This window comes from Amphibalanus amphitrite, unplaced genomic scaffold, assembly GCF_019059575.1.
Source record: "Amphibalanus amphitrite isolate SeventyFive unplaced genomic scaffold, NRLGWU_Aamphi_draft 000621F_arrow, whole genome shotgun sequence".
NCBI lineage: Eukaryota > Metazoa > Arthropoda > Thecostraca > Balanomorpha > Balanidae > Amphibalanus > Amphibalanus amphitrite.
The window spans coordinates 53,396-81,006 of NW_024882115.1; the positions used below are offsets into that span (position 1 = coordinate 53,396).

General features: G+C 49.5%; 2 protein-coding genes and 3 non-coding genes across 10 annotated transcripts in view; 4 read left to right on the forward strand and 1 right to left on the reverse strand.

Annotated features, from left to right (window-relative positions):
• The first annotated feature begins 1,255 nt into the window (after positions 1–1,255).
• Positions 1,256–17,116, forward strand: LOC122363454 (Bardet-Biedl syndrome 1 protein homolog). Its single transcript, XM_043332741.1, has 14 exons — positions 1,256–1,298; positions 3,127–3,195; positions 3,588–3,747; positions 3,941–4,156; positions 4,967–5,140; positions 10,884–11,015; positions 11,325–11,357; positions 11,727–11,778; positions 12,136–12,278; positions 12,935–13,163; positions 13,721–13,879; positions 15,137–15,267; positions 15,769–15,903; positions 16,740–17,116. The coding sequence occupies exons 2-14, from the start codon at positions 3,146–3,148 to the stop codon at positions 16,911–16,913; spliced, it is 1,788 nt and encodes a 595-aa protein (XP_043188676.1). The 5' UTR covers positions 1,256–1,298; positions 3,127–3,145; the 3' UTR covers positions 16,914–17,116.
• Trnal-cag lies at positions 5,248–5,331 on the forward strand. Its single transcript has one exon. It is a non-coding gene; the product is annotated as a tRNA-Leu (tRNA).
• Trnal-cag lies at positions 11,086–11,169 on the forward strand. The gene has a single exon. It is a non-coding gene; the product is annotated as a tRNA-Leu (tRNA).
• Trnal-cag lies at positions 15,494–15,577 on the reverse strand. The gene has a single exon. It is a non-coding gene; the product is annotated as a tRNA-Leu (tRNA).
• A 6,463-nt stretch (positions 17,117–23,579) lies between the features above and the next one.
• LOC122363459 (segment polarity protein dishevelled homolog DVL-3-like) overlaps positions 23,580–27,611 on the forward strand; it is a 31,283-nt gene continuing 27,251 nt past the window's right edge. For 2 of the 6 annotated variants that reach the window (XM_043332747.1, XM_043332748.1), the window contains exon 1: positions 23,580–23,903. In XM_043332747.1, the coding sequence (XP_043188682.1) occupies positions 23,734–23,903 (170 nt within the window). In that variant the 5' untranslated portion in view covers positions 23,580–23,733. The remainder of the gene's footprint in view (positions 23,904–27,611) is intronic. The other 4 variants (XM_043332745.1, XM_043332746.1, XM_043332749.1 and 1 more) reach the window with 3 other exon arrangements.

Here is a 27,611-nt window from a genome sequence, read left to right on the forward strand (position 1 = left end):
GTGGGCCAAAACACATGGTTGGCCCCCCCACCTCGAAAAGTGGGTGGGCACTTGCCCACCTGGCCCCCCCTGTTCCTACGCCTATGCCTTGTCCAATGATTTTGATAGCGTGAATGGTTATGAATGTTGCCCGAACGAATGAATACATGAATGTTGAATAGTTATGAATGTTACCAAATGCCGTGAATGCGCATTCACGGCATTTGGTAAGATTGGGCCCTGGTACCAGTGACCTCAAATAGCAGAATATGTGTTTGACGAACATTTGCCCACCGATGATTCTCAATGAAATGCATTTTACTCGATTTTACAACGCATTTCTTGAACTGCCTGTAAACGGTGAAAATTCGACATTTGACCTGACCTGTGACGTCATCGGTTTGATCAAATTGGGTCACAAGGTAGTTCCCTGGTAGGGCTATCCAACACCGTTCGCCGCTTGTTTGTTGCTATCTTGCGTGGTTCTCGAGATCTTAGGGGGGGGGCAAATTGCCCCCCCCCCAGCAGGGCGCGTTGCTCGGCAGACCCCAGTGGGGCGCGGGTTAAGTCACCGATATCAAAATTCCGAGATATACATTTTATAGATAATGTTGCTCTAATTAATCGCTAAAAGTTTCAAGGCAATCGATCAGTCGGTGTAGCTAATGACGAGCATTCTTAATTTTTTTCTGAGGTGAAGTCACTTGGCGTGACCTGGTGACCTGACCTAAGGCGACCTGGGTCTCAAATTTTCACAACATGTGCGGAAAAGATGCACAAACAGGTGTGCTAAAAACGGCGGCGCTCCGTGCCGTCGTTTTTGAGATATCTGCCAAAAACCGCATGGGGGGGGCGTTCAAACCCCCAACCCCCCCCCCCCCGGCCCGGCGCGGGTTAAGCACCATTGGCATCTTTTGCAACATCGTAGACGCCGGACGGAGTCGGAGATATAAGCTTAGTTGCAACAAACGCTATGTAAACGCAAGATTCCTTTACTACTCGAGTGTAAAACGCGTGTAAACGCGTCATTGAAATTATATCAAGATTGCCCTACCACCTTTACCTGATGATAAAGGAATCACTTCATATGGCACTACTACAAATACAACGCCTTAGGGCAAACTACTGCGCAAAATTGTTTACACACAGGCGCTGTTGTTATTTACACACAGCACATCATGACATGTGGTATTTGTATGGTTATACTATATTTATATATTTACTATATTTACTATATTTACTATGTTCATATATTTATTTATATACACTGTTGTATGTATGTTTTAGGGCCTTGGTGGCCTTGGTGGTATTGGACATCGGTTAGTATCAATGACCAAGGGACGACGGTGAAAACAGGGCGCCTGGGGCGATTTGATCAAGGTTCGATAAATTTACACGTGATGTTTGGCATATATAAGGCCCATGGAGCGGGAGAAGTTCCAAATGTCACGTGACTAATATGCCCTCCGGCGCCCTGTTTTCACCGGCGTTCTGACCAAGGTGTTGGTATGCACGCTTATTTTGCATTCCAGTTTGATTTTGAATTAATCTTGTCAAATGATTTTGATAGTGTGATTGATTATGAATGTTGCGTGAACGAATGCATAAGTGAATGTGGAATAGTTCTGAATGTTACCAAATGCCGTGAATGCGCATTCACAGGATGACGGTGAAAACAGGCAGGGTGCCTGGGGCGATTTGATCAAGGTTCCTGAAATTTACACGTGACGTTTGGCATGCAGAAGGCCCACAGAGGGGGAGAAGTTCCAAATGTCACGTGACAAGTATGCCCTCCGGCGCCCTGTTTTCACCGGCGTCCCATTCACGGCATTTGGTAACTTTCAGAACTACCTATTCCACATTCACTTATTCATTCGTTCAGGCAACATTCATAATCATTCGTGCTATCAAAATCTTTGGACAAAATTAGCTGCATGTAAATAAAAGGGATATCTTTGATATGAGAGCCGTTAACTCCGGCCAGTGCTGCCAAATCCTATTTACGGCATTCGTAAGATTGGGCCCAGGTTTCGGTGCAACACGACATGAACAACAGTTCCAGTCTCTTCGGCCATATTCACTATTGGCCGTATTCACAATCTCAAACCTACAAACCTACAAACCTACCAGTACCGGCCTACAGGCCTACAGCCTACAAACCTACAGCGCCTCTCCTCATCCTCGGATGGAAAACTTTTGTGTGATGTCAGCTCTACTAATGCCGAAGATTGGGTATTAGACTGGCAGACGTAAAGGTACTGAAGAATGATGATAATTAGTTCAAAGTTCTTCATAATCCGCGCAGCACCACGAACCAGATTGCGCCCAAGTTGTTAGCTGAGCTATCAGTTTATATAGCCTTGGTGCCCCCACACAGAAGAGGTCTGATCGATATTGCTGTACTGTACAGTCTTAGGCTCAGTTTGAATTGAAATGAGCAGTTTTATTTGCAATTGATTTCAAATCTCTGCAGCCTTCAGATAAAATAATTTAAAATTTAGTTTAGGACAATACAAATTGACTTATTATTGACTTATTATTGAATAAGAAGTGATGGTGCTCATGTATATCTGCCAATGGTGAATTTGATAATGGGTCTATTTAGTGTTGGATGATTCCAAGGTGGGTATGGGGCGGGCAAATTGCAAAGCACAAGAACAGGGTCAATGAGGACCATGAGGTACCACACCACTTGGGATGACAATGCCACACCAGTGACCAACTATGTGCTATGTGCATCAGCCAGGCTGGAAATCCACACTAGGCTGCAGCAAACAGGGCATTGAAGGTATAACTGGAAGAGGCCTTTGGGGCCTGTTGTGGGCATTGAATGCTGACTTTGTGTTGAGACAAAACTTGAATAAAAGGTCTTTTCTTCCCTAAATCCCTAGCCTACCACCTGCTGTCCCCCATGCATACACTTCTTTCAGACAATGTGCAGTGGTACAGTGATTCAGCACAGTTCTAGTACCACTGAGGGTTTGTACTGCTCCAAGCAAAGTACCACATTATAGTCAATATGCACCATGACATTGCACATGGAGAGCACCTCCCCTCCACAATGACAAGGTCTGATGGAGATGGCCATACTTTGCAGCTTGCAGTGAGGGGTGGAGGAGGGGCATACTACTTATCTTTTCTTTACAGGACAAAGTAAAGAAAAACAATGGCAGCCAAAAGCAATGCATATATGGGAAGCACAACATCTTTGAAACAGTAAGTTTTAATGCAACTGTTATGTGATTTTAGTAGCTAGCCACTTTTTCGTTATTCTGCTTTCTATCACAATGTGCTGTCATTTACACATATGGGTTCAATGCCAAATATAGGGCATGCAATCCGAATGTATGCTTTTGTATATGATACCTACCTATTCAATTCTAATTGCCACAGCTACGTTTTATAAAGCCCCATAGAAGTGTTCAAAGAGGCTTTCTTGTGTTTTGGAATACTGAAGCCAGATTGGATGAAGCCAGATTGGATGCTGGTAATGTGGTTTATCTCCATAAACAAAGTTTGTGCATGCACAATACAGTCACATTTTTATTTATATATTACATTTTTATTATGATAATTACATTACTTATTGTAATCTTTTATTTTCACAGAATAGACAAGTCTGAAAAGTGGCTGGACGCTCTCAGTGATCCACTGACGTCTCTGTACACATTCAACTCATCGATAGCACTGTCCGACCTAAATGGGGACGGAGACTCCAAGCTGATTGTGGCAGACCTGGGCACTGGCACCTACCAGATGAAACTGAAGGCAGGTGACCAGTAAAGACGTTGAAAGATCACGTAGCAGTGTTGAGTAGCCGAATTCAATTCAAACACAGCGTGTTACAATTCAAATTAGCATTGCTGGTTTTTGTTATAGCTCCGCATCACTGGACTTCATATACTCGTGTATCACAGCACTGACTGACTGATAACTAAGTATGTGACTGCTGACCTGCCAGGTGTTTCGCGGCACCTCGCTGATGTCGGAGAACACGCTGCTGGACCTGCCGACCGGCGTCGTCACCTTCCACATGGACACCACGGAGCCGCGCGTACCGGCCATCGCCGTCGCCTCGGGCGCCTACATCTACATCTACAAGAACCTGCGGCCCTACTTCAAATTCACGCTGCCCACGCTCGAGGTCAACCCGTCAGAGTTCGACCTCTGGACCCAGGTACGCGCAGAGTGACAAATTGTTCGACTTTTTGGGGCCGGGGGATAGCAGAGGGCGAATGTTCGACCTTTGGGCCCAGGGCCCTGTTCGGTAGCTGTTTTTATATCAGCATGCTGTCGGTTTTTCCCATATAATGAAGTTATTGCTGGCGTTTCTTGGCCTCTGATTGGTCTAACGAATAGACCACTTGAATTTGACCAATGAGGAGCCAAGAAGTAGCAGCATGCTCGCAGCCTGCTGATAAATAAACGGGGGGCGAACAGAGCTCAGGTGTCTGCTTAGGGGTGTTCAGTTCGACTCCCAAACATTGGTTTGACTTGTAGTCCGATCTCTGGACTCCAAGAGGCAGCCATAGGGTGCTTAGTTCGATCTTTGAACCCTGGGAGGTTGTATATTTCGACATTTGGACCAAGTTATTAGCAGAGTGATGCACAGTTCGACAGTTCGACGTCTGGGTCAGCAAAGTACAGCAAGATATATAACACAAATAAATTCCACTTCGATCTCTGGGTGCCACTAATATATTTGCTTCAGGCCCAAATGTTGTATATCATTGCCTCATTCTAGAAGTACTCAATCGATACATATGGCTGAACTCCTCTATATTTGCTCAGATGTATGTACGTTAAAAGCGTGACCCTGGTAAGTACCCGGTGATTGCCACGTTTTCCGTCAGACACCTGGTGATCATGTCCCTCCCAAGTCTCTCCAACGGTGACTAGTCCCTCCCAGTCACATCATGGCCGCTGTGCCCCCTTTGTTGTTTGCCACTCAGCCCGCATCTGATGACCTCTGTTGGTTCTGCCCCAGGCTCGTGACGACCTGATCGACCACGCGACCCTGTACGACACCCTGGACCTGCTTCGGAAGGACGTGGGTGCCCACTGTCTCACCACGCGCACCCAGCACCTGCTCATGTGCCGCACACCAGAGGAGCGACAGACCTTCATCGACGCGCACAAGTACTTCATCGTCAAGAAGCGGGTAGGTGCTCGTCAGCTATGTGTGAATGGGGGGGGGGGAGAAGGGGTCAAGCGACACATGAATTGTAGTTTTTCTCCTCTAAACCGAGATCATTCATCGTTTCCAATGTCAGGATGGCCGAGCGGTCTAAGGCGCTGCGTTCAGGTCGCAGTCTGGTTCTCCAGGCGTGGGTTCGAATCCCACTTCTGACAAACTGTCTTGCTCCTCTTTTTAGCCCGTTATCTGGCTCTCCTCTCGTCAGGAAAACCCAAGCCATGATCCGAATAGTTCATCTACGCGCTAAAATGCTTCTGTCGTTCTCACGCTCTGGAGATAAAACAAACCATTTGGCAGTCGAACAATTCTATTTGCTTTTGAAAAGCGGTGAGCTGGGCAAAAAGCTACTAACTTAGTAAGCATACCTATAAACCCCTTCTTTTTGCATTTTGCACCTGCATTAGAGGTGATTCACATGTATCGAGGGTATCCGATGCTTGGAAGAAGGGATGCAACTACTCTACGGAAATAACCACCAGTCAGTCGCCCCAGCGGTTGCCGAGATATAGGCCTCTCAAAATTATCACTTCAGCAGAACAACTAGAACGCTCTTGGCTATTCACGTTGCACGTGCCACGGCGGTCACCTTTGCTTCAATACTAGTCGGTTACGGGGTAGAAAAGGATGGGGATACCCAACAAAGAAGACCGCAGGTCAATCGGCCCAGCGGTTGCTGAGTTATAAGCCTCTCAAATGGCTTACAGGCCGGGCCGGGCTGCTCATATTGATATTTTTCCCTTATACAGTAGAATTTGCTTAATAACCTACCTCAGCTAATAAATCCAGCCGCATTGTGGCCACATGAGTTGTTCACGGATTTCTCCGTAGAAGCATAACTGACTCCGGTTAATAAAACCACTTCTTAATTAACCCAAAACGCAGTATTACCAAGTGCATTTATTAAGCGGATTCTACTGTATCTCTTGGGAAGGGGAAGCCGCTGTCTTCCCTCTGGAGTATTCAGCACCCAGGATCTGCACTTCCAAAAAGATGGTGGTACATGCGTTCAAGCACTCATGACAGACCATCTCTGGCGAAGATGGAAAAGAGAGTACCTCCATACTAGGGTGCATCAAACGCCCCGATGTCTTCAAATCGATCTGTCTGTTGATTCAATTTGTTCCACTAGTAGCACAATGACGCTGTGCAAAATTAAAATTATATCGGACGCCATCTAGGGGGTCCGCATCAGCTATGAACATGCTTCATCACTTAGCCTTCCCCGATGGAGGGGGTTGGTGCGACCACTGCTGTTTTTGTCGCGATCGGTCGAAACACGTCCGGTTAGGGAACTTTAATTTGGCTTAGCTGACCTTTGATACTTAAGCCTGAACATTTGGCATTTGCTGCATTTTGATATCAGGTCAGGTCAGTGACCTATGACGTCATATGCGAACCTCTCGATGGTCTAAAAATGCTGCATAGATTCGCAGCGCTCTCAGAGTCGGGGCATCTTTCGCAGGGAGACGAAACTTAGGAAATCACAAGCTTTCAAATTTTTACAGCTTTTTTCCTCTGATTTTCTTTTCCGTAAAGGTCGCCTGAGGTCAGGTCAGTCACGTGACACCTCCATTATGCCCCATAGGTAGTGATACAGAAACTGCTCACTGAGCAGTTTCTGTATTGTTTTTTCTGTATCTGTTTTGGCGCTAACTGAGTAGTGCTCAGTTAGCGCCAAATATGATCCAAATATGTTTGAGGAATTGAAATTTATTTTTGTGCCCCGTTTTCGTGGACTGATGCCTGGTCTGTATTCAACTTGTGCCCTATATGACGTCCTTTGACATCACTTAGAGTATTTGAGATCATCGCGATTTTTCCTCAATAAGCCCAAATTAAGCACGAAAATAATAACTATAGATAGTTTCAGCTTAGTCAACTGATACGCATTACCTATATTTAGGAAGTAGGGCTTTTGCTGGGAGGGAAGTCTGGAACAAATCGCTTCGTTAAGTTCCAATGATTAACTTGGGTTTTCTTGGGTTAGAGCGGTTCTTGCTTATTTTATGGTTTTGCGATTCAACGACATGACTTCGATACTTCGACTCTGGGCTCGCAGAAGACGCACACGATGATGAGCTCGCCGATATGAAGCCTGAAATTCCTAGTCGACCATGGCAGCGTCAAAACCAAATGAAGTTACTTTGTCACGCATGCAGCCCTGACAAAACCGGTTTGAGACGAACTCATGTTGAGGTAAATGTTAACACCGCTATTATTGGTTTAGAGTGACTCGTTAGTATCTTTTTAGCAATCCGTGAATAATTCTCATGTAATTTGATAGCACGTCTTCAACGACAACAAGAGTAAGCCGCTCTTCCCGTCGGTAATTGTTCGGCGACCTCATGATGGACCAAGTCCCTGTGGAGCATCCCAAGTCTGGACTCTCATCCCTCGCAGACAGGTGTATCCGACGTTGTCAACGACCTTGCGGTTTCAGTAGTGACGTCCGAACTTGATATCTTCGTTTTGTTGCCGCCACTTGCTCTATTGAATGTTGCCGAGGTTTGGGCGCGGTCTTGCCGGGGTGTGACTGGCGATGATCATTCTGACTCGGTTTTCATATTTACCCCATTGACCCAAAACAATAGGTCACGATCACGTGAACGAAACCTCCGGAACCTCAGGTGACCGGAATGGAATATCTGAGACATGCCAGTTGCTACTTTCTGGAGTTTCATCTCCTTGTGAAAGACCCTTCCCCGTGCGTCGACGAGTGGATGCAACGCTGAATGGTTGGCGCTATAGGTATATGTAGTTGTTGCACCGCGCTATATAGTTGTTGCACCAGATACATGGCCCAGAAAGACGAGAGAGAGCGCAGGCCTTTCAAAAAGCAGACGCACTGACACTGCAGTAGCGTCTGATGATAAGAGCATTGTCTAATGTCTACTCATCTCGTAAGCGTGACTACATTGAAACGTTTGAGCATTGAACACTTACGAAGTAGTTTTGTTGCCTTCGTAACATATTAATCGTAATATTTCGTAATATATATTCGAAGCCTTCGTAATATTTCGAAGCTGTCGGTGGTGATTTACACCTACTATGGATAGCTGGCAGGACTCCGACTGGTTGACCTGACCTGACCTGACCCGACCAAGCCTAAATGCATGGAGACATCATCTTTGATCAAAGCTGATCTGAAAATCGTAATCAGCACCCCGAAAAACTACAACAAACTCAATTCACGAAGTTCTACCAGGTCCCGATTTTCCCGACTTTTGGGTCATTGACCTGACCTGGAAGGTCAACCAATGACCTAGGACCGTAGAAATTGATATCATCTGCTTCTTCTCGTTACGGGAAACACGCTAGTTTTTCCGTGAAGCTCTGGCTTAATCAGAGACCGAACAGCAAGAGGGTCCAGCTCCTGTACGTTAGACGCACACAAAACACCAATACGGGCGAGTGTCAAGACTCCTATAGGTGAAATCAGATACATTTCAGATTGATTTGGTGGGCAGTTTTAGGATAGCACTTGCAATGTTTAGCGATTCTAAAAGATATTTTGACCTAAGAATAATTTTAAATAATTTGTAATTAAGCGCCATTAATGATCAATTTCATGAAATTTCGTTAACTTTAGGGTCAATGCGGACCCCCTAGATGGCTTCAGAAATTCTTGAAATTTGGCATGGTTGATACATTTAGGATACGTAACAAATTAATTTTGGTGACAGGGGGTTCGTAGAAATTTTTCGAAAAAGTGGGGCGTTTGATGCACCCTAGACTCCATACCCACAGGAGAAAATGGCATGCCGATCGATGGAACCTAGCAGTCGGCGACATGGTGCTACTAGCAGAATCTGACACGCCCCGAGGCGCCACCTTTGTGGCGCGCGTGCTGCATGTGTTTCCAGGGCCTGACGGCCGAGTCCGCGCCGTACAGCTCAAAACGGCAGCAGCAGGTGGCACGTACACCCGGCCCGCCACAAAGGTGGCGCTTCTGGAACTCGCCCCGTCACATCCTCAGTCATCTCATTAGCCAGCCCTGGCTCTGGCCAAGAGCGAATTCTCAAATTCCCAAATCCCAGTGCTCAGAGTCATAGCAACAAACGGTCCATCTTTATATGACAATACACACAACAAAATAACATTTTCAGTACCACCACCCGACCTCCTCCCCTCTCCTGCTTACGCTCCACCATGTGTCAGTCATACAGCACGTTCCATGACGTCACAAACGGCGCGCCGGCCCGGCCGTGGCCTGGAGAGCGCGCCGCGCACCGGAAGAGCGGGAGCTCGCGCGTAACTCGGAATCATGCGTGGTGCACGATTCCGTCACTTCACTTACACCGGCGCACATCGGGGCGCCGGCGGATTCGCGCACCGCCACCGAGGACTGTACTCGGTGACGTTCAAGTGGAAACTGCCCGCAGCGACTCGAGAAGTGGCCGCGGACAAATAGAACAATCAGGTCGTACGTCTAAAAGCAATTCGAACGAGAAACTTGTGAGAAGAGTCAGAAAAGGCTCACGCAGCACGTTTGGTAATATGATGCGGTGCGCCGCGAGCACGCACGGCCGTCAAGTGTGAAGCGATAGCGCCAGTGACAAATTGTAGGTAGTTAAAACATGAGACGAGAAACTAACACAAATGTTGGTCCAAACTCACGTGGCACGACCACGCGTAGATCCTCACGAGGTCGAAGATGACCGCAGTTTTTCTGAGTACTCCAGACGCAGACTGGTCGTCTGCGTCTCACTGTCTTGGAACTGGAAACTCGGCGAGGTTCCATCGGTGTCCCATACATCACCCTGACCGCCCTCGGCAGGGAGAAATAGCCACAGAAAACTATTGACAAGCACGTTGCTGGGTGCAACAAGCAAAAGCACAAAAAATGAGTTTTATTTTTTGTGCTGGTGTAAAAACCGTTTTGTCAAGGAACCGGTAATTCTGTAACATAAAATGTCCTAATTGTCACTGAATCTGGAAAATTTGAATGATGTGGGTCATGTAATAAGGAAATGGGAGACGTCAAAACTGTGACACTTTTTTTTAAACACCCTGTAGTCCAGTACTTGGTAGAAGGAATGAAGCTACCCTACGAAAATTACCGCAAGTAAATCGGTGAAGTGGTTGCTGAGACATAAGTCTCGCAAAAGCGTGACCAGTGACCACGACCGTCCGCTCATGCTCAGAATTTTCGGACTTTGCCTCGCTCCGCTCGCTCCGTAATGAGCGTCAACTACCGTCGTTTCTCCCATTCTAGTCTCGCGTTTGGGTTCACAATCGAAATAAATTTGTTTTGGTTTGTTTTGTTAGGTAAGGCCCTTTCGGTCTGACAAGATTATTAAGAGCCGGAAGGATGATAGGAATTAGGGGGAGGCATTGGTCTGGACGGGCACCCTAGTGAGTCACCGGGGCTGAGCCCGTCCCAAAGAACAGGCCGACCAGCCCCCCAAGTACTCACTGCACCCGGCTACGGGTGTGCTCCCTTGGGAGCAGCGGAGTTGCTCTAAGGGAGCAGACCGCATGATATAAAATTGCCTGTCCAGCCCGGAGCGAGGGTTGCGGCTTGGAGGAGAAGGATTTGAACATCCTGAGGACGGAAAGGACGGACGGGGTATGCAATCGAAATAAAGGCAACATTTCACATAAATGCCTAACAGTGGGAAAAGAAAGTAAACACTACCCTTCAGCTGAACACCGGCGACTTTATTGTCGTGGTTGTCGTCACAATCGCCTTCTGTTCTTGCTGCAGACGGTGATCACCTGCATCACGACCATGAAGAAGAACATGGCGGAAGAGGACGCCGTCAGCTGTCTGGTGCTGGGCACGGAGAGCTGCCAGGTGTACGTCCTAGACCCGGAGGCCTTCACCCTGCTGATGAACGTGAGTAGACGACAGTCGTGCTGCTGAGGACCGCCCGCCCCGAAAAATCGGGGACGGCCTCCTCGGCATAGTCAGGATGGCCGAGCGGTCTAAGGCGCTGCGTTCAGGTCGCAGTCTGGTTCTCCAGGCGTGGGTTCGAATCCCACTTCTGACAAGATGTCTTGCTCTCCAAACGTCAGTAGACCTTACCAAACGTTTACTGGCTCATCGTGTCAAGTAAACGTGTCCGGTGCCTATCTTGGCAGTTACGATTTATTTTCATTTGTGCGGTGATGGATAATGGATGTTGATTGTTGGCCCCTTCCTTAGCTGCACCTGCCCAGCGTGCCCAGTATTCTGACCGTGATGGTTGGTTCGCCTATCTGGTGTGATGACTGATGGATGTGTGCCCCTATTTCAGCTGCACCTGCCCAGCGTGCCCATTGTCCTGACCGTGATGGTTGGTTCGCCTATCTGGTGTGATGGCTGATGGATGTGTGCCCCTATTTCAGCTGCACCTGCCGAGCGTACCCAGTGTCCTGAGTTGACCGTGATGGTTGGTTCGCCTATCTGGTGTGATGGCTGATGGATGTCTGCCCCTATTTCAGCTGCACCTGCCCAGCGTGCCCATTGTCCTGACCGTGATGGTTGGTTCTCCTATCTGGTGTGATGGCTGATGGATGTGTGCCCCTATTTCAGCTGCACCTGCCTAGCGTGCCCAGTATCCTGACGGTGACGGGCATGTTTGATGTGGAGTACCGCATGCTGATCGCGTGCAGAAACGGTAAGCACTGGTCTGCGGCGCTTTTCATAAGGCGACTACATAGCCAAGCTGTACAAGTGTCGGTTACATTTTCATCGACTTTCATCGACTGGTGTGTGTTTTATAAGACGAGCTTGGACGCCGGCTACTTCTACAGTCGCTTCCGGGTGCCCAAAATTTAATCCATCATCTCCCGACCATGAACATTCCTATTTTGTAGTAACGATGCTGTTTTACATTTCGAAAGTAATGGCTTAGCTTTGCTAGACGCTGTCCAGTTGTGTCGAAAGGAAGTTCCTGAGATGTAATCGTATTGACTCCTTGTTACTAGGACTTCTCGGCAGTCGCCACCCACTCCCGTGCTCTGTGTGTACCCAGGGAAGATTTACACTGCCAAGCGCGGCATGGAGGAGGGCCGACTGACTGCTGAGCTCTCCTCTCAGCCGGTGGGCCTGGAGCGGCGCGAAAAGTCCTTCCTGGTCGGCTGTATGGACGACAACGTCTACTGCTTCTCCAACCACGTCAGTCGGGACTCGGAAGGCGGGGACAGTGTGGGGGAGGAAAGGGAAGAGGAGATGTGTCGGGAGTGGCTGTGTTAATGGCATTGGTCGTATTGGAGATGTGAATTGTGAATTATGAATTCTCCCATGATAATTCATTCATTGCCTGATTCATTCATTCATTCAATCGGGCAGTCATTCATTCATTCATTCATTCATTCATTCATTCACCATTCATTCATTCATTCATTCATTCATTCATTCATTCATTCATTCATTCATTCATTCATTCATTCATTCATTCATTCATTCGAGCATTCATTCATTTATTCATTCATTCAAACCTTTTATTGATTGCTTCTGCTCAGTCATTGATTCCTTTGTTCATTTATCCACCTATTCAATATCAGTAGTTTTTTTTTTTAAGAGAAGAGGTGGATTACCAGAAAGTTATGTATGTGCCCTTTCAACCAAAGCAGATAAACTTATGACCAGTTGCCAAATCATTCAATGTTTGCCCTTGGGATCGACAATAGTCTCGATAGCTTTGCCTTCTGAATATTATCTCCCTATGTCTTCGTCGGTTATATGCCGTCAACATTTGCTTGGAATAATATGTATATCGAGAGCTCCCGGAGATTTGACCTGACCTTGTTGCCACCGTCTACTTTCCACAGGGCAAGCTGCTGTGGCGCCTGCGTCTGGGCGCCAGTCTGCTCTGTATGACCACCATGGAGCTGGCCAGCCACGCGCAGAAGCTGCTCCTCGTCTCGCTGTCAAATGGCGAGATACGCACCTACCAGGACCGCCAGATGGTGGACTCGTTTCAGCTGGAACACGCCGCCAACGCGCTGAGATTTGGACGGTTCGGCCGCGAGGAGAATGTACTGCTCATCGTGGATCAAGGTAGGTGACTGGAGAGTGATGGGAGAGGGGAGATCGATAGGAGGGTGATGGGAGAGTAACTGACTGGCTGGCGACAGGCGAATGGCACTGTGATTGAGATGTCACTGGTCAATGGTCAGCTGCTGTGTTCATTTGGTGATTTGAGAAATGGTTACCAAGTTATGCTGATTCTGCGTTCATTTAGTTACAAAAATAGAATATTTATACTATACACTCAACTGGCACCTCTGCCTTCTACAGGTGAAAATATTGTATAGTCTGCAGTGGATAGTGTGAACGCCTAGGCCTAGTGTATTTCGACTGACCAGGAACTCTGTATTCATCTCTCACTCGCTCACTTATTCACTCACTCAACAAAATAAACCATTGTGCTACCCGCAGGCTAATAATCTCCGCTTGTACTTCGGCGTTACTGTACATTTTCCAGCTGCCAGACACAATCTCGACGCTTTTCTTTCCCAACTCTGTCACTACTGTCTTAGCTCGTCAGTTTTTCTGTACGCCTAGTTACCCTTTATACCCGTCCCCGTGTCTAACCCTGCTTTGTGCTCGTCCAGCCGGCGGCCTACAGGTGAAAATCCTCCGACGCCGGGCCAAGTTTGAGCCCATGGAGACGGCCAGTGCCCTGACAGCTGGCAAGGAACTTAAACTCAACATTCCCAAAAAGACAAAGCTGTTTGTCGACCAAACGATGAGAGAACGGGAGAATTCACAATGTGAGTAGCGGCGACCAGCCTGGGTGGTACCTCCGTCGTGAATCACAGAAAGTATTCATGTAAAGCTGGATTTGTTTTAAATTGTTTAACCCGCGCACCGACGGGGGGGGGGGCGGATATCCGCCCCCCCCCTGAGGTTTTTCGCGAATAGCGGGAGCGAAATTTGGTACGACTATTCCCTCATCAATTTTACACATGGTGTGCAAGTTTGAACCTCCTACCTTTTAAGGTCAGGTCACCAGGTCACTTTGAATGACCCAACCTCAAGTCACTTTTTTGCAACTTTGTCACCGTGCCAGAGCTACAGTAGATGTCGGAGGCCTTTGAAAGTGGCAGAATGTTATTAGGTCATTAGTAGCTACAATTTGTATATCTCGGAATTTTGATATCGTTGACCTAAGGTCAGGTCAATTTCGCGACCTCCCCATATTTATAAGTCAATGGGGGAAAAATCAACTTCCTGTTTTTACCACTAAAACGGGTCGGAATGGCCCCATATACCATAGATGACTTCATATACGATCAACCTTCACTACCTTGAGGTCTGTTTTGCTGTTGGGAAGCTGTGAGGTCATGTGACGTCATCAAAGGTCACCAAATGTTTTTGGCCAATAACTCCGTACAGGAACAAGATACAGCCGCGTGGATGGTCTCATTGTGTTCAGCTCGTCAAGACGCATCGAATGATATACATGATGACCTCGAGGTCACGTGACCTGAGGTCAACCTTTGACCTTGACCTTTCGAGGTCAACATATATATCATTCGATGCGGATTGACGAGAAGATCACGATGATGCCCTTAGTTTGGTCCTATCTTGACTCATTCGAAAGTTATTCGAGAAAAACTCTCCATATCTAGCGCCGCCATTTTGACTTTTTCGACCCCTGTGACGTCATCTTTGACCTGACCTGAAAATGACCTTAGTAAAAATTGTAGATATTGACCGTGCGTATCCGATGCCGTTTACCGCTTGTCGCTATCTTGCTTCGTTCTCGAGATCTCAGGGGGGGGCGGTCATCCGCCCCCCCCCGTCGGTGCGAAGTTGGCGCAGACCCCCGTCGGTGCGCGGGTTAAGTGCGTCTCGAACGTGTTCTTCATTTCGATGCCGCATGACACTATTTTAACTCAAAATAGGATCCATAAACTCCATGGGTAGTGTTACCAGATTACGTGTCCGAATAATTCCCAAAATCTCTGTGATACAAAATATCCGCCTCCCTCTCACCACTCGCGCCCGTGTCTCCGTCCCCGCAGCGATGCACCGCATCTTCCAGTACAACCTGTACCTGCTGCGACTGGAGGCCGCTCGACAGTACGTCAAGTCGCTGCAGATGAGCCTGACGCCCGTCACCACTGAGGAGCAGCCCGTCCGATTGGCGGCGCAGGTTCGTCTGCGAACGGGGGAGTCAGCTGGATGGCCATGTTATTGGTTGCGGGTTGGGAACAGGATGGTACCGCCTGCCCAGGCCTGCCTTGGTCTGACGTCTGAGTGCAAGGGTTATGGGTGTATTTGCGTGATCATTGCTGCGGAGTGCAGGTGTCTGGCAGCAAAACCCCCAACGGTTGTGGATGGGCTTGCGAGAGGTGTGAAGGGCCGCCTGGCAAACAGTTTGTCAGAAGTGGGATTCGAACCCACGCCTGGAGAACCAGACTGCGACCTGAACGCAGCGCCTTAGACCGCTCGGCCATCCTGACATGAATGAATGGGAGAGAGCAGAAATGAAAATTCAATGCTTGAGCCTTGAGGCATCTGTGTGTGTGTGTGTGTGGGGGGGGGGGGCTTTCCATGTGTCATCTATCCACTTCAAGCTTCTCCCAAAGTTCTAATAAAGGTAGGCGATGAATGTAGTTGGTCAATGATCCGAGACCCATTCGCCTGTCTGCAGGTGCTGGGACTGGGCCCGATGTTCAAGATCCGCGTGGAGCTGCAGAACACCTCTGCTCTGAAGATCGTCCAGGACTTGGGCATCCGCGTGCACGCCGACGAAAAGCTCTACCAGGTGCAGCGGCGATTCATGCACGTGAGTTCGAGTGTAGCGGGCTTGTGGGTCACAGAGGCCTGTCTGGATTTGTCTGTAAATCAGTGGGAATCGGCGGGAGTCAACACTACCAGTAGTGCCTTGAACCCTACCTTACCGTGTCCGTGTGTCACCTAGGCGAGCTTGTTCCATCCTCAAGACTAAGCTTTATATATCTTTGACCACACTTCCCCTGCCCAGGCTGACCGTCGCCCACCCAGACAACCCGGGTGATGGCAGCTCCTAAAAGAGCACAACGCACCCACGCAAGGACCGTTTGCGATACTGGGCGCCGGTCTGTTGACCGTGTTGTTATGTCCTATTTCCCACCAAACAGGCTCAGCTACTGGGGTGTACCAGCTGATGGTCGAACTAGCCTAACGCCTTTCTCTTTATTTTTCATCCCACTTAGTTTTGAAATGCTCTTTTTTGTTTTGTTGGGTTAGGCTCTTTCGGTCTGACAATACCATTTCAGAGCCGGAAGGATGATAGGAATTAGCGGGAGACATTGGTCTGGGCAGGCACCCTAGTGAGTCACCGAAGCTGAGCCCGTCCAGAGGACAGGCCGAGGCCACCCAGCCCCAAGGTACTCACTGCACCCGGCTACGGGGTGCGCTCCCTCGGGAGCAACGGTGCCGCTCCAAGGGAGCAGCCCGCATGAGATCAAGGTGCCTGTCCAGCCCGAAGTGGGGGTTGCGGTGTGGAGGAGAAGGATTTCAGAATCCTGAGGATAGAAACGACGGAACGGAGCTGAAATGCTTTTAGCAGACCGAAATGATATATCCCTAAAAATAAATAAAATGCTGACCGTCGTGTCGTACTCTGCCGTCTACCCGCAGGCACCGATTCTGATCCCGGGCGTGACGTACGTGTACGACACGCTGGTGGAGTTCGTCTCCGATCTGGGCATCTCCGACCAGGTGCGCGTCTTCATCACGCGCGGCACACAGTCGCGACCCATCCTCTCGGCCGTCATCAACATGCCCGTGGCCGAGGTGGCCGTCTCCGCCTAGACTGCCACCTAGCGGGGAGATTTGGCGACAGCGATCGGGACGACATCTATCGGAGAAGTCTGGTACTAGGGTGGAGCACCGTCGCGAGGGACGATGAAAGAATGCGTGATATTTATGTTGTTTTGTCTCAGATGATCATACCTCACCAGAAAGTCATATTTATTTTTCATTGTAAAACGCTTATTGTGTTTGCCTGCATTATGATAATGTGGATGAATTAGGTTCATTGCTTTTGTTAACACGCGCAGTGGAAGGGGGGGGGGGCGGATTTCGCCCACCCCTCCTGTTTTTCGCCAATAACTCGCGCCGCAAACATGATATTAATGTGAAATTTTGGCTACCTGTCCAGAATTGAACTGCGGATCTTCTCGTGCAAGAAATAAAAAAATCGGGTCACAACTTTTCTAGTAATAGCGGTGTAAAGTCAAACATCCTGCCGCCGCGGCGGCGCGGCGGCGCGGCGGCCGGCGCTAGCCGTTACGCGCCGCCTGAATTGTAGACTGTGCCGGGGCGGGACGGTTCCGTCTTTACATCGCGCTCCTTACCGCTGATTATATTCGATTCGCGTCAAATTTTGTGAGAAGACTAAGAAATGTACAGGCAATCTTATGGTCAAAGAATTTTGAAAATCGGCCGGTAACAACTTGAGTTATGAGTGTGTAAACACAAAATTGTGATTGCCGCGTTTCCCGCGTCCGCCGATCCCGCTTCAGCTGGCGACATCTTACGCTTAGCAGGCTTCTAACTGCCATATTTATTGTTGGATTAACAAGAAATTCACCATACATACTCACAAATGTATGATCTTTCGTATAGTGAAAGAAAAAAGAAAATCGGCCGGTAACTTTTTGAGTTATCGGCGTGTAAACGCAAAAAAGTCGCTAATATGGCAGATTTGACCACTTTTGACCTCATTTGACCTTGAAGATATTGACCTAGGGTCATGAAATTCACACACAACAGAGTTCCCCTGGGCCCCCACCTACCCTCCAAATTTCGTCTTCCTAGCTCCAGTGGGAGCTGAGATCTTAGGGGGGGGGCGACATCCGCCCCCCCTTCCACTGGGCGTAGTACTCGCAACCCTTCCACTGCGCGTGTTAATGCTGTTCGCAAACTGTCGACATAGACGAAGTTCAAATGTTAATTGATTTTGAGTTTCTGTGCACATCTTCACAAGTCCCGGTAGTGTCACCATGCCCTGAAGACAGAGGCTAACGTCTAACGTATCCGTCCAGCAGTCCGTCCACTTTGACGCGTATTGCCATTTTGTGCAGCGGTCGCTGTTAGTGAAGGATGTTTCATGTTCGAAACACTTCACGAATGATCACTAATTTTATGTCATATGTTGGTTGAGCCATTAGGCTTTGTATATTTAGTGTAACATCTTGTGGCAACAGAGCACTGCTATGAACTTACATGTGTTTGCTCTGCAGTTGAGCTTCGAACATATATTAAGAAGCTGCGAACATGTATTTTCGTTGTAGGTATCGGGCAAATGCCGACCAGTCATGCAGTCTCAAATTGATGTGGTGCTAACACACTACTTTTTACCCTGTTTCCAACACGATTATGAAAATGTGTTTTCATTTTGTGTCTTGTAACGTATTCTAGTCACATCTAATCGTTGTTTCAGTCACTTCGACAATGTTCGATGAGCTTTGTCGACCAGTTTTGATTGGTCACGTTTCATTCATTTCATGATGCCTGTATGTCCTATGTTTATCTGTGAAATATATTAGTGTCACCTGTCCCTCTTCTGCAAACTGACTGATTCCCCAGTAAGCGGTATCTGGCATCAGACTCGCAGTATACTGTGTGGATCGAACGCGAACTGAACCTACCATATAACACTAATCGGCAGTCAGTGTTCGGAACACGCATTCTCGGGTAAACACCACGGCTCAGCTATCTAATGTATTGATCTATGTACATCGGCTCATTACACGCTAAAACCCTGACTGCCCATCAGGCCGGACCTCTTGTCCGCCAGCTCATCCCGGAGCTTCCCCTGGCGAGCCAACCGCTCAGCCCCGAGCCCCTCTCGCCGAGCAACCCGCTCAGCGACTCCCGCCGCCGGCGATGCGCCGCATTATATAGGGGGGCTGGGCGCCCGCCGACCAATCAGCGGCCGCCACGTCACCTACGTCACTGGCCGGCCGAGACTGCAGGCTGCAGCGTCGGCGCACGCTGCCGGCGGCCGATACGAACGGCCGCCGCTCCCCAACACACACCCCCCCTACACAAGAGAAGTGTACAACCGCTCACATTTCACAAGCATGTACGACACTTTACAACATAGCCCACAGTACATCGCAACATTACCCGCGCACATAAACTACAAGGAAACACACGTTCTCGAGCGCTCGGCAAACTGACTAACACAAGCGACCCCTCACAACGATCGAGTCCACAACGCACTTTGGTTTCAGCAATACACACAGCTCACGAGCCCCCAATCTCATATTGTGCAGAGGGGTGGCTGAGCCGCCCGTACCGCGCTCGGCACGGAGCGGGCGGACCGACTGGGTGATGCCGCGCGCACCACACGGCTGTCAGCGGTTTCACTTTGTCACCGGCTACGCGCTCGCCAGGTTGTGTGACCGGTCTGGTCCTTGTTGGGGCCTTTGGCGATGTAGCGGACTTGTCCCGCCTCTGGCAGAAGGCGCACGTCCTGCAGAAATCCCTGATGTCTTTATACATCCCGGGCCACACGAAGTTCCGTTTCACCCTGAGCGTGGTGCGGCGATGGCCCGTGTGCCCGCCCGTCGGTGGCTCGTGTGCCAGCTGCATCACGTGGGTGCGCAGGGAAGGTGGCACTGCTGCCCTGCGCCCACTCGCCGTGGCAATGCCGACGAGGTCGTCGACTACCTGCGCATACTGAACTTCTGTCCCCACGGCCATGCTACACTCTTCCGGCATCGATATGTCTGAGGGCGTCTGATGGCTGAAGTCCTGTCGGGCGTGATTGCGCGGCGGGCTCTCGTCTTTGGCCCTCTGCCTGTTGCTCTGCTCCACTGGACTGGTGTCGCCTGCTTCTCCGTCGACACCTGGGCGGCTGACGGCGCGTACTTCTCTGCCCGCCACCTCATCAGCCGAGTTGACCTCGCCGCTGGCCTGGGCGGTCTGCCGGTCAGGTTGGCCCGCGATGTCGATGCTGGTCGACCCGCCCTTGCAGCGGCACGCGCTCTCCGTCTCCGACTCGTTTGAGGTCACCGTGTCCTCGACGCAGCCGCTGCTGGGCTGCCCGCCCCCGCAACGGCTCGTCCCGGACCCGTCGGGCTCGACCGGGCCCACGCATGAGGCCGCTGGGGTCGGCCATTGTCGCCTTCGGTCGAGTCCTGCTAGTGCTGACTTGAAGACGGCCCGAGCGGTACAAGTCACGAGGGCCGCTGCCCGCGCGCAAACCTGTGAGCAGCGCCTCACCAAACCGGAGCTCTCGGTCCCCGACTGCTCGTGATGCCCGATCTCATTGAGCGGGGGTTGGGATGTTGGCGGAGCCTCGCTGCCCGCCGGCTCTGATCGTACCGTGCACACGAACGACGGTGTGGTTCCCGGGGGCTGGCGTGACATGACCTCGGCGTTCCCGCGGGCGTGACCGCAGATGTGGGGGCACCCTTCCCACTGTCGTGTGGCGCTACTACCCCCCGTGTGTGTGGGCTGCCCCGCGGTGGGTGGACCGTAGAGTGCAGGTGGGTCAGCCACCCTCCGCTGCCACTCACGGCCGCACTCCGCTGCCGGTGTGTCCCCCCGCTGCCAGTGACCCGCGTGCGCTGTGGGGCCCCCCATTGTCGGGCTGGCAGGCATGCCCACGGCCGCAGTCGCCGGGGCAGGCGGGCGTCCCGCCCATCGCTGACCCCCACGGCTGCACCCGCGACAGAAAGGCGTCCATCCGCCGGCCTCCTCAGACGGACCACGGGGGCACTCTGCCCACTCCAGGCCCGCCTGCTGATGACCGCGTGGGAAGGACCACCTCGCCTGCTCATTAGCATGTGCTTGCCGCGCTGGACAGTCGCGGACCAGGTGGTCAGGGCTACTGCAACGAAAACAACGGCGCCCAGTACCCCGCCTGTTTGGGTTCGGTGGCCCTCGTTGGGAGTTCCTCGCCCCTGTCCCGTGCCCCGTGCGGTAGGCGTCCCGCCTTCCCGCCGTCTCAAGAGCCTGCAGGGCGCGCTGCAGCTCTCCAATTACCCTTTCCAGGGCGTCTAGCCGCGCAGTGCCGGGCGCGTCTCGGTCTCGGACCGCCAACGCCTCGCCCCCGATGGGCCGACGCATGACCCGGAGTGCGTCCTGCTGCTGCTGGAATTTATCCGCGACCCCCATGGCCTCGGTGAGGCTGGACGGGTCTTTTCTAAGCACCCGCGTCTGCAGCTCTTCCTCACGGAGGCCGCACACGAAGCGGCTGACGACGGTCGCTTCCACGGACGGGTCGCCGGCTCTCGCTCCTGGGTATGCCTCCCGGCCTACTTGGCGCACTCTGTCGGCGAAGTCGCGCGTTGCCTCACCGGGCTGCTGCCGGATGTTTGCCAGCTCAGCGTGCGCCTGCATCGCATTTTTCGCCGTGCCGAAGCGGGCTTCCAGTGAGGCCACAGTTCGCTGGAGACTGCTTTGGACCTCCTCAGACAGCGTGGCGAAGTGGTCCAGGGCGCCATCTTGCAGCAGGCTGACCAAGCCCCGCTGCCGACTCTCCTCAGAGAACGTGACCGTCTTCGCCCGGAACCGCCGGTACCACTGACCCCATGATTGTCCATCTTTCCCCGTGAAATTTTCAAAGTTAGCTAAAAGTAAAATTTCTCTTTCCATGTTACGTTACTCTACTGAGCCGATTCCAAATAAAATAGAAATGAAAATTTGCTTTAAATGGTGTAACCCAACGAATGCGTGTCCGCTAGTGTCCGAACCGTCCTACCGACCGCGCCAGTTGTTCGATACACGCATTCTCGGGTAAACACCACGGCTCAGCTATCTAATGTATTGATCTATGTACATCGGCTCATTACACGCTAAAACCCTGACTGCCCATCAGGCCGGACCTCTTGTCCGCCAGCTCATCCCGGAGCTTCCCCTGGCGAGCCAACCGCTCAGCCCCGAGCCCCTCTCGCCGAGCAACCCGCTCAGCGACTCCCGCCAGGGTATATTGAGTGAAGGGTAGGACGAACTTTGGTAGGAATTTCTAGTATAACTACTAGAAAACCTACTATATGTGGTCGGGACTAGCAAAAAGTTAGTTCAAACTAGAATATGGTAGCGCTTATGGTTGGCAGTCATGACGCGCACGTGACATTCATTTCTTAAATTTCTTAAATAACAGGTTTTAAGGGCCGATAAGTGGGCAGATACATTCAATTAGCTATTAATAATTGATTATGCACACATTCAAGAATCTACATCATTCAGTTCTAGCCAAAATCACGCGGCGCCCCCAGGATTCGAACTCACGACCCTCGAATCCGTAGCCCGATACGCTACCGACTGCGCTACCGAGGACCGCGCGCCGACGATCGGAGAGGCGGATCGCGGGTGCTGGCGTGCAGAGAAATCTTTACCCTGTACGCCGTAGAAGATCGGCTGGGTTTCGTGAAAAATGGTAGAGGAATTGTCGAAAGAAAATTCATCGATCTATCATTTGAGACTAAGAACCATTGATTCCTTCAAAGGTTGACCGAGATATCGCTCGCCGAAAACAGGCCATTTAACATGTAAACCCTATGGGCTGGTAGGAAATGTACGCCGTGGAGCGGCAGTGCTACCAACTAACTTCGGCGGGGGCCGACTCCCGCCGCCGGCGATGCGCCGCATTATATAGGGGGGCTGGGCGCCCGCCGACCAATCAGCGGCCGCCACGTCACCTACGTCACTGGCCGGCCGAGACTGCAGGCTGCAGCGTCGGCGCACGCTGCCGGCGGCCGATACGAACGGCCGCCGCTCCCCAACATCAGCACATGAAGCTAGTCAGGACTCGGGAATCGTAGCGTAGCGCCGAATCTTTGAGGCTTTCACTTGCTATAGACGGAAACAAACGAAAAAGCATGCTTTGCCCGAAGGCGATAAAACACGGAATACCAGAAAACTTCGCAACAATGCCGGCAGTAAAAGACGCATTTACTATTCTGCGCATCACTGATAAACATTTTTATTTTCATTTTCCAGGGCCCTGTTTCATCGGTGATAGCGGCACGCTGGCCGCTGCTATTCCATTTCGCGAGCTGACGTCATACTTCTGGTAGTGTTGGAGGAATAGGCTTGCTGACATCTCTGCATGGAAACCCAATTTGATACGTGTAATAGCAGCGTGCTGGTATTACCGGTGAAACAGGGCCCAGGATAGTGGGTTCTATGGCCTGCGTTTCTGGACTCTGGTTGGGTTACCACGGGGTTACCTACCCATTTCAATGGGTCTGTTCCAGTCGCACTTCCTAACACCTCTAAACTCCTCCAAGAGCAAGATAGAGGAGGTTAGAGCAGGGCCCTCCTTGGCTTTGTAGGGGCTAGAGCTGCCACTGGAACAGGGAAGCAATTTTGGAGGAGTTTAGGGTGGTTAGGAAGTGCGACTGGAACAGACCCAATGTGAATCCAGATAGAGTGACAGTTTTTCAAGTCGTTGGTTTCTTTTGGTGATAAATTGGACGCTCTAAACGGGATGAGCTGACAGACAACGCCATCTATCGCACTTCCTTGAAGGAGATGGTCACGTGACCTGACGTATTTCGCGGATGCAAGACGCCATTTTTAATGGGCAGTGTGCTGTGTTGTTTACGTCTCGGCGATTTGAGGCGAGGAGGGTGATGAGTGGTGATTCGTGATATTTTGGTGAAGGCCAGTGATGGAGAGCTCCAAAGAAACTAAAATCATCTACCACATAGACGATGAGGAAACGCCTTATCTGGTGAAGATCAATAAGCCACCAGATGCAGTGACCCTAGGTGACTTTAAAAATGTATTAAATAGGCCGAATTTTAAGTTCTTTTTCAAGTCTATGGATGATGACTTTGGGTAAGTACAGCCTGAGGTAATTTTTTTGTGTATTAATGTGTTCCGTCTTCAATATCGGTAGTGAATGTATGTGAATTCTGTAATCTTCATGAGATTGTGCAAAGAAGCTGCTTAGTTCAGTAGGCGGAACTATGGTCAAGCGTACCCATTTTCGGGAACGCATTTTCGTTCCCATGTTTGGGAACGATAAACCCAAATATGGGAACGCCATGTAGGCATTATTTAAAACAAGAAAAAGAACTGTTAAATGACGTCCAAAAAATATAAAACGATCGTGAACCGCCTGATAGTTGTCTCAATATTGTTGGGAAAGAGTTTGATATTGTAAGGCCCATCGTAGTTTCAAATCGTTCCCCTATTTCTAAAGCAGTCCATCACCCGGGCCGCGAGCCCAAATTTGGGAACGCTGTCGTACACTGGCGCTGCAAGCGTTCCTTATTATGGGAACGGCGTACCCAAAATTGGGAACGATTTCACCGACGCCTTTCAGGGGCTCTTTTCATTAACAAGCATCACGTCCAACGCCGCAAATTATTGTTAACGCAACAATCATCAGATGACCTTTCCGGCAAGACCGTTGCATGTTTCGCCCGGTCTTCTGCGCTTTTATTCCCGTCGATCTCGCAGCGGGCACGCCCCCCTCTGCAGGATTACGTAATCCACAACGCTCAGCGATGTTCAACAAGGTCTTCCATACCTATATCCACCGTCCGCGCCGAGGGTGGAGACATGTCAAGCACCTGTCTGCTAATCACCGAGAGTTGACGAGCACAAGAAGTATCCAAAAATGGGAACGCTGAATATGTTACACCCTCAAAACACCTAGTCCCAATGAAAATCTAGTTTTTTCCTTTCTTAATGAGTGTAAGTGGCAAAAGGCCTGGTAGGATGGGCACGACGTATGATCGAAATCAGCATAAAAATTATAAATAAGCCACACAGAGCGACCTATATCAGAGAAATTCCCCCAACCGATCATGCTTAGAAACGCCGAAGACAAAAACCACGCTCATGACACTGCTTATAAAACAACGCTAAACAGCTAGCATCCAAATAAAATATGTCTTTCAGGGCTGATAAAATACAGCTGAATGATTTTAAACCACTGAAACTGAGTTTACAACAGTAGTTCGGTAAAATCACTGACGTTCCACGCGGTCGATCGCCCCGACACCAAATGTCAACAATATTACCTCGGGACTGTCCGCGTGTTCGCTTGCATATGTCATCATCTGGTGTCGCTAGAATGAAACTTCATAACCAGGCGAAAATTATTATACTTGACCTCAAAATGTAAAAAATGCTTCATTTTCCTTAAACTTGCATGTTAAATGTCGTATAACCCATATTTCCACCATTCTGTCATTTTTAAAAAATCATTAAAAATATCATTCCACGGTCAATTTCCTTGTTCCACGGTCAGATTAAAGATAACTTTATGGAGATTTAGTAGATACTTAAATCAGCGTGCACTTTTTTGAGACGTGATGCACTTTTGAGTTTTAGTGGGCGAACGGCCGAAAAATTGCCTTCCGTTCTCATAAATGGGAACGCCCGTTCCCATATTTGGGAACTCCGTTCCCAAAAATGGGAACGTTCCTATATTTGGGTACTCATGACCATAGTTCCGCCTACTGAGTTTTGATGCTACTACCAAATCTGGATGATGATTTGATGCAATGCCCACAAAGTATGGTAGGATTCTAGAATCCTTCCTTTTTGTGGTTGATATCGTCATCTCGGGTGTCAGTTGTGAGTCAACATATTTCGCCTTTGGTATTCGACAGAAGGCCCTGCACGTTTTAGTAATAAATTGGCTGTAAGTGCATTTTAGTAAAACATACATTCCATCCTAAATGTGTAACTAAATTATATATTTTTAATAGGCATGTCTTCAGTTTTTTCTTGCCTCTGATAAACAGTTTATCCCCTCAATTTTATAAAGTCATTCAATATCTTAACACTGCTTAGCATTTCCATACACATTAAGATTTAATTTTTGATTTGTTTAAACCCATTCAGAAATAGGCATTTGTTATGTAGAGGAACAAAAATTTTAAACTTTTTTCATAATAAATTCAAGAAGATTGAGATTGAGAGCAATGTTCCAGACTTCAGAGCACTGGAGCAGTGCTTAGTCACACCATGTTTATCCCTCAGTATCCATCCTATCCTGTATCAGTATAGTATAGAAACAGAGCGAGTTTAAAGTAATGATCCGGTCCAATAGGCCTGCCACTTGGCCTCAAAATTCTGTGTACTTCTAAGGTAAGGTAAGGTAAGGTGTATAGATAGGTACCTAGCCACCAACCTGCTTTTAGAATGTCTAGGAAAGATTGTTTTACCCTGAGCCTGCCAGTCTTTGGCACTTGTCTAGGGTCTAGTTTGAACACAATATTTCTGGTCAGATATCATAGTTGCAGGTGCTTCTACTGAGAACTTGTAAAAGTATTTGCACACACATTTGGTCTATTTAAAATTCCTACCCAGCTCCTCATTCAGAATATCATCATAAGTCTGAGAATCAGCCAAGCTTTCCTGCCTGCTGCACTGCTATCCGTACCATGTTTCACTTTATGCCAATCACAATAACCTTGAGGCATTTCCAGAAATTAGCATCATGCTCAAAACAGCTTTGTGAGCATCAGAAACACTAAGGAGGAGTGAGAATCCACCCCACCCCAACCCCCATCATCCAGCATTTCAGTTCTTCACTTCTTCACTTTTACTTCAGTTCACATTGGATTAGGGGAACACATTTCAGCTCTGATCCAATGTATGTAATAGAGTAATGCTCCAGTTCTGTGCTGACAGAGTGGGAAGTGCCATCCCTGCCCAATCTCAGTGACGTGGGGAGTGACACTTCAGTATTCACTATTCACTTCTGTATTGAGTTAGTTCTGAAGTGGGTAGTGGCTAGGATATATGTGTAGCAGATCCGCCCACCTCCATTAGATAGGCCACTGTTCATCAGATGATTGTCTGGGTTTTAACATCACGAAGTGTTCAGCTGGGCGATTTCTGGTGCTTGACATTGAGGTGGTCAGTTGGTCACCCTGTGGTGCGTCCTTCGGTGCTACCTGTTCTCTGCAAGGCTCTCCTTCTTTGAGTAATATCTAATATCTGTGGACATTGGACACTGATCAAACTTGCGGCGAGACAATGTGAAAGCCACCTGAGCCGTACAGAACCACTCGTATCATAGCAGAACTGCTACACCCTAGCGCGGTCCGGCGCTGAAGGAACTCTTACCAACCAACACAGTGGGGAGTGAATGACACCCCAGTCCCATGACTGATGGCTCCCACCCGAGCTTACTTGGCTGGGCGCCAGCGCTCGAGTTTGTTGTTCCAACCGCGGTGATGAGGCGGGCCGCAGGCATTGATTACCCTCGATTGCAATGGAGCGCGCCCTGCGAATGGCATATGTAAGCAATCTGCATGTGGGTTGACTGACTGAATTCGTGGAACCTGATTGAGCCAACTGCACTGAGACTATGCCTGGGTCTGAATTGGTTACTGCTGCCTTATTCGGTGCTGGCCGTTGATCTGTTTGTCATATATTGCTATCATTGGCACTGATGGTCGCTGGAGAGTCACATGTTTGACCATGGTTCTTTAGCGGGCCCATTCACCCATGCACGAATGTGATGTGAGTCGATATGCGCCGCGTGCAGACAGAAACTCACTGGGAGGGGCTCATTTGTTT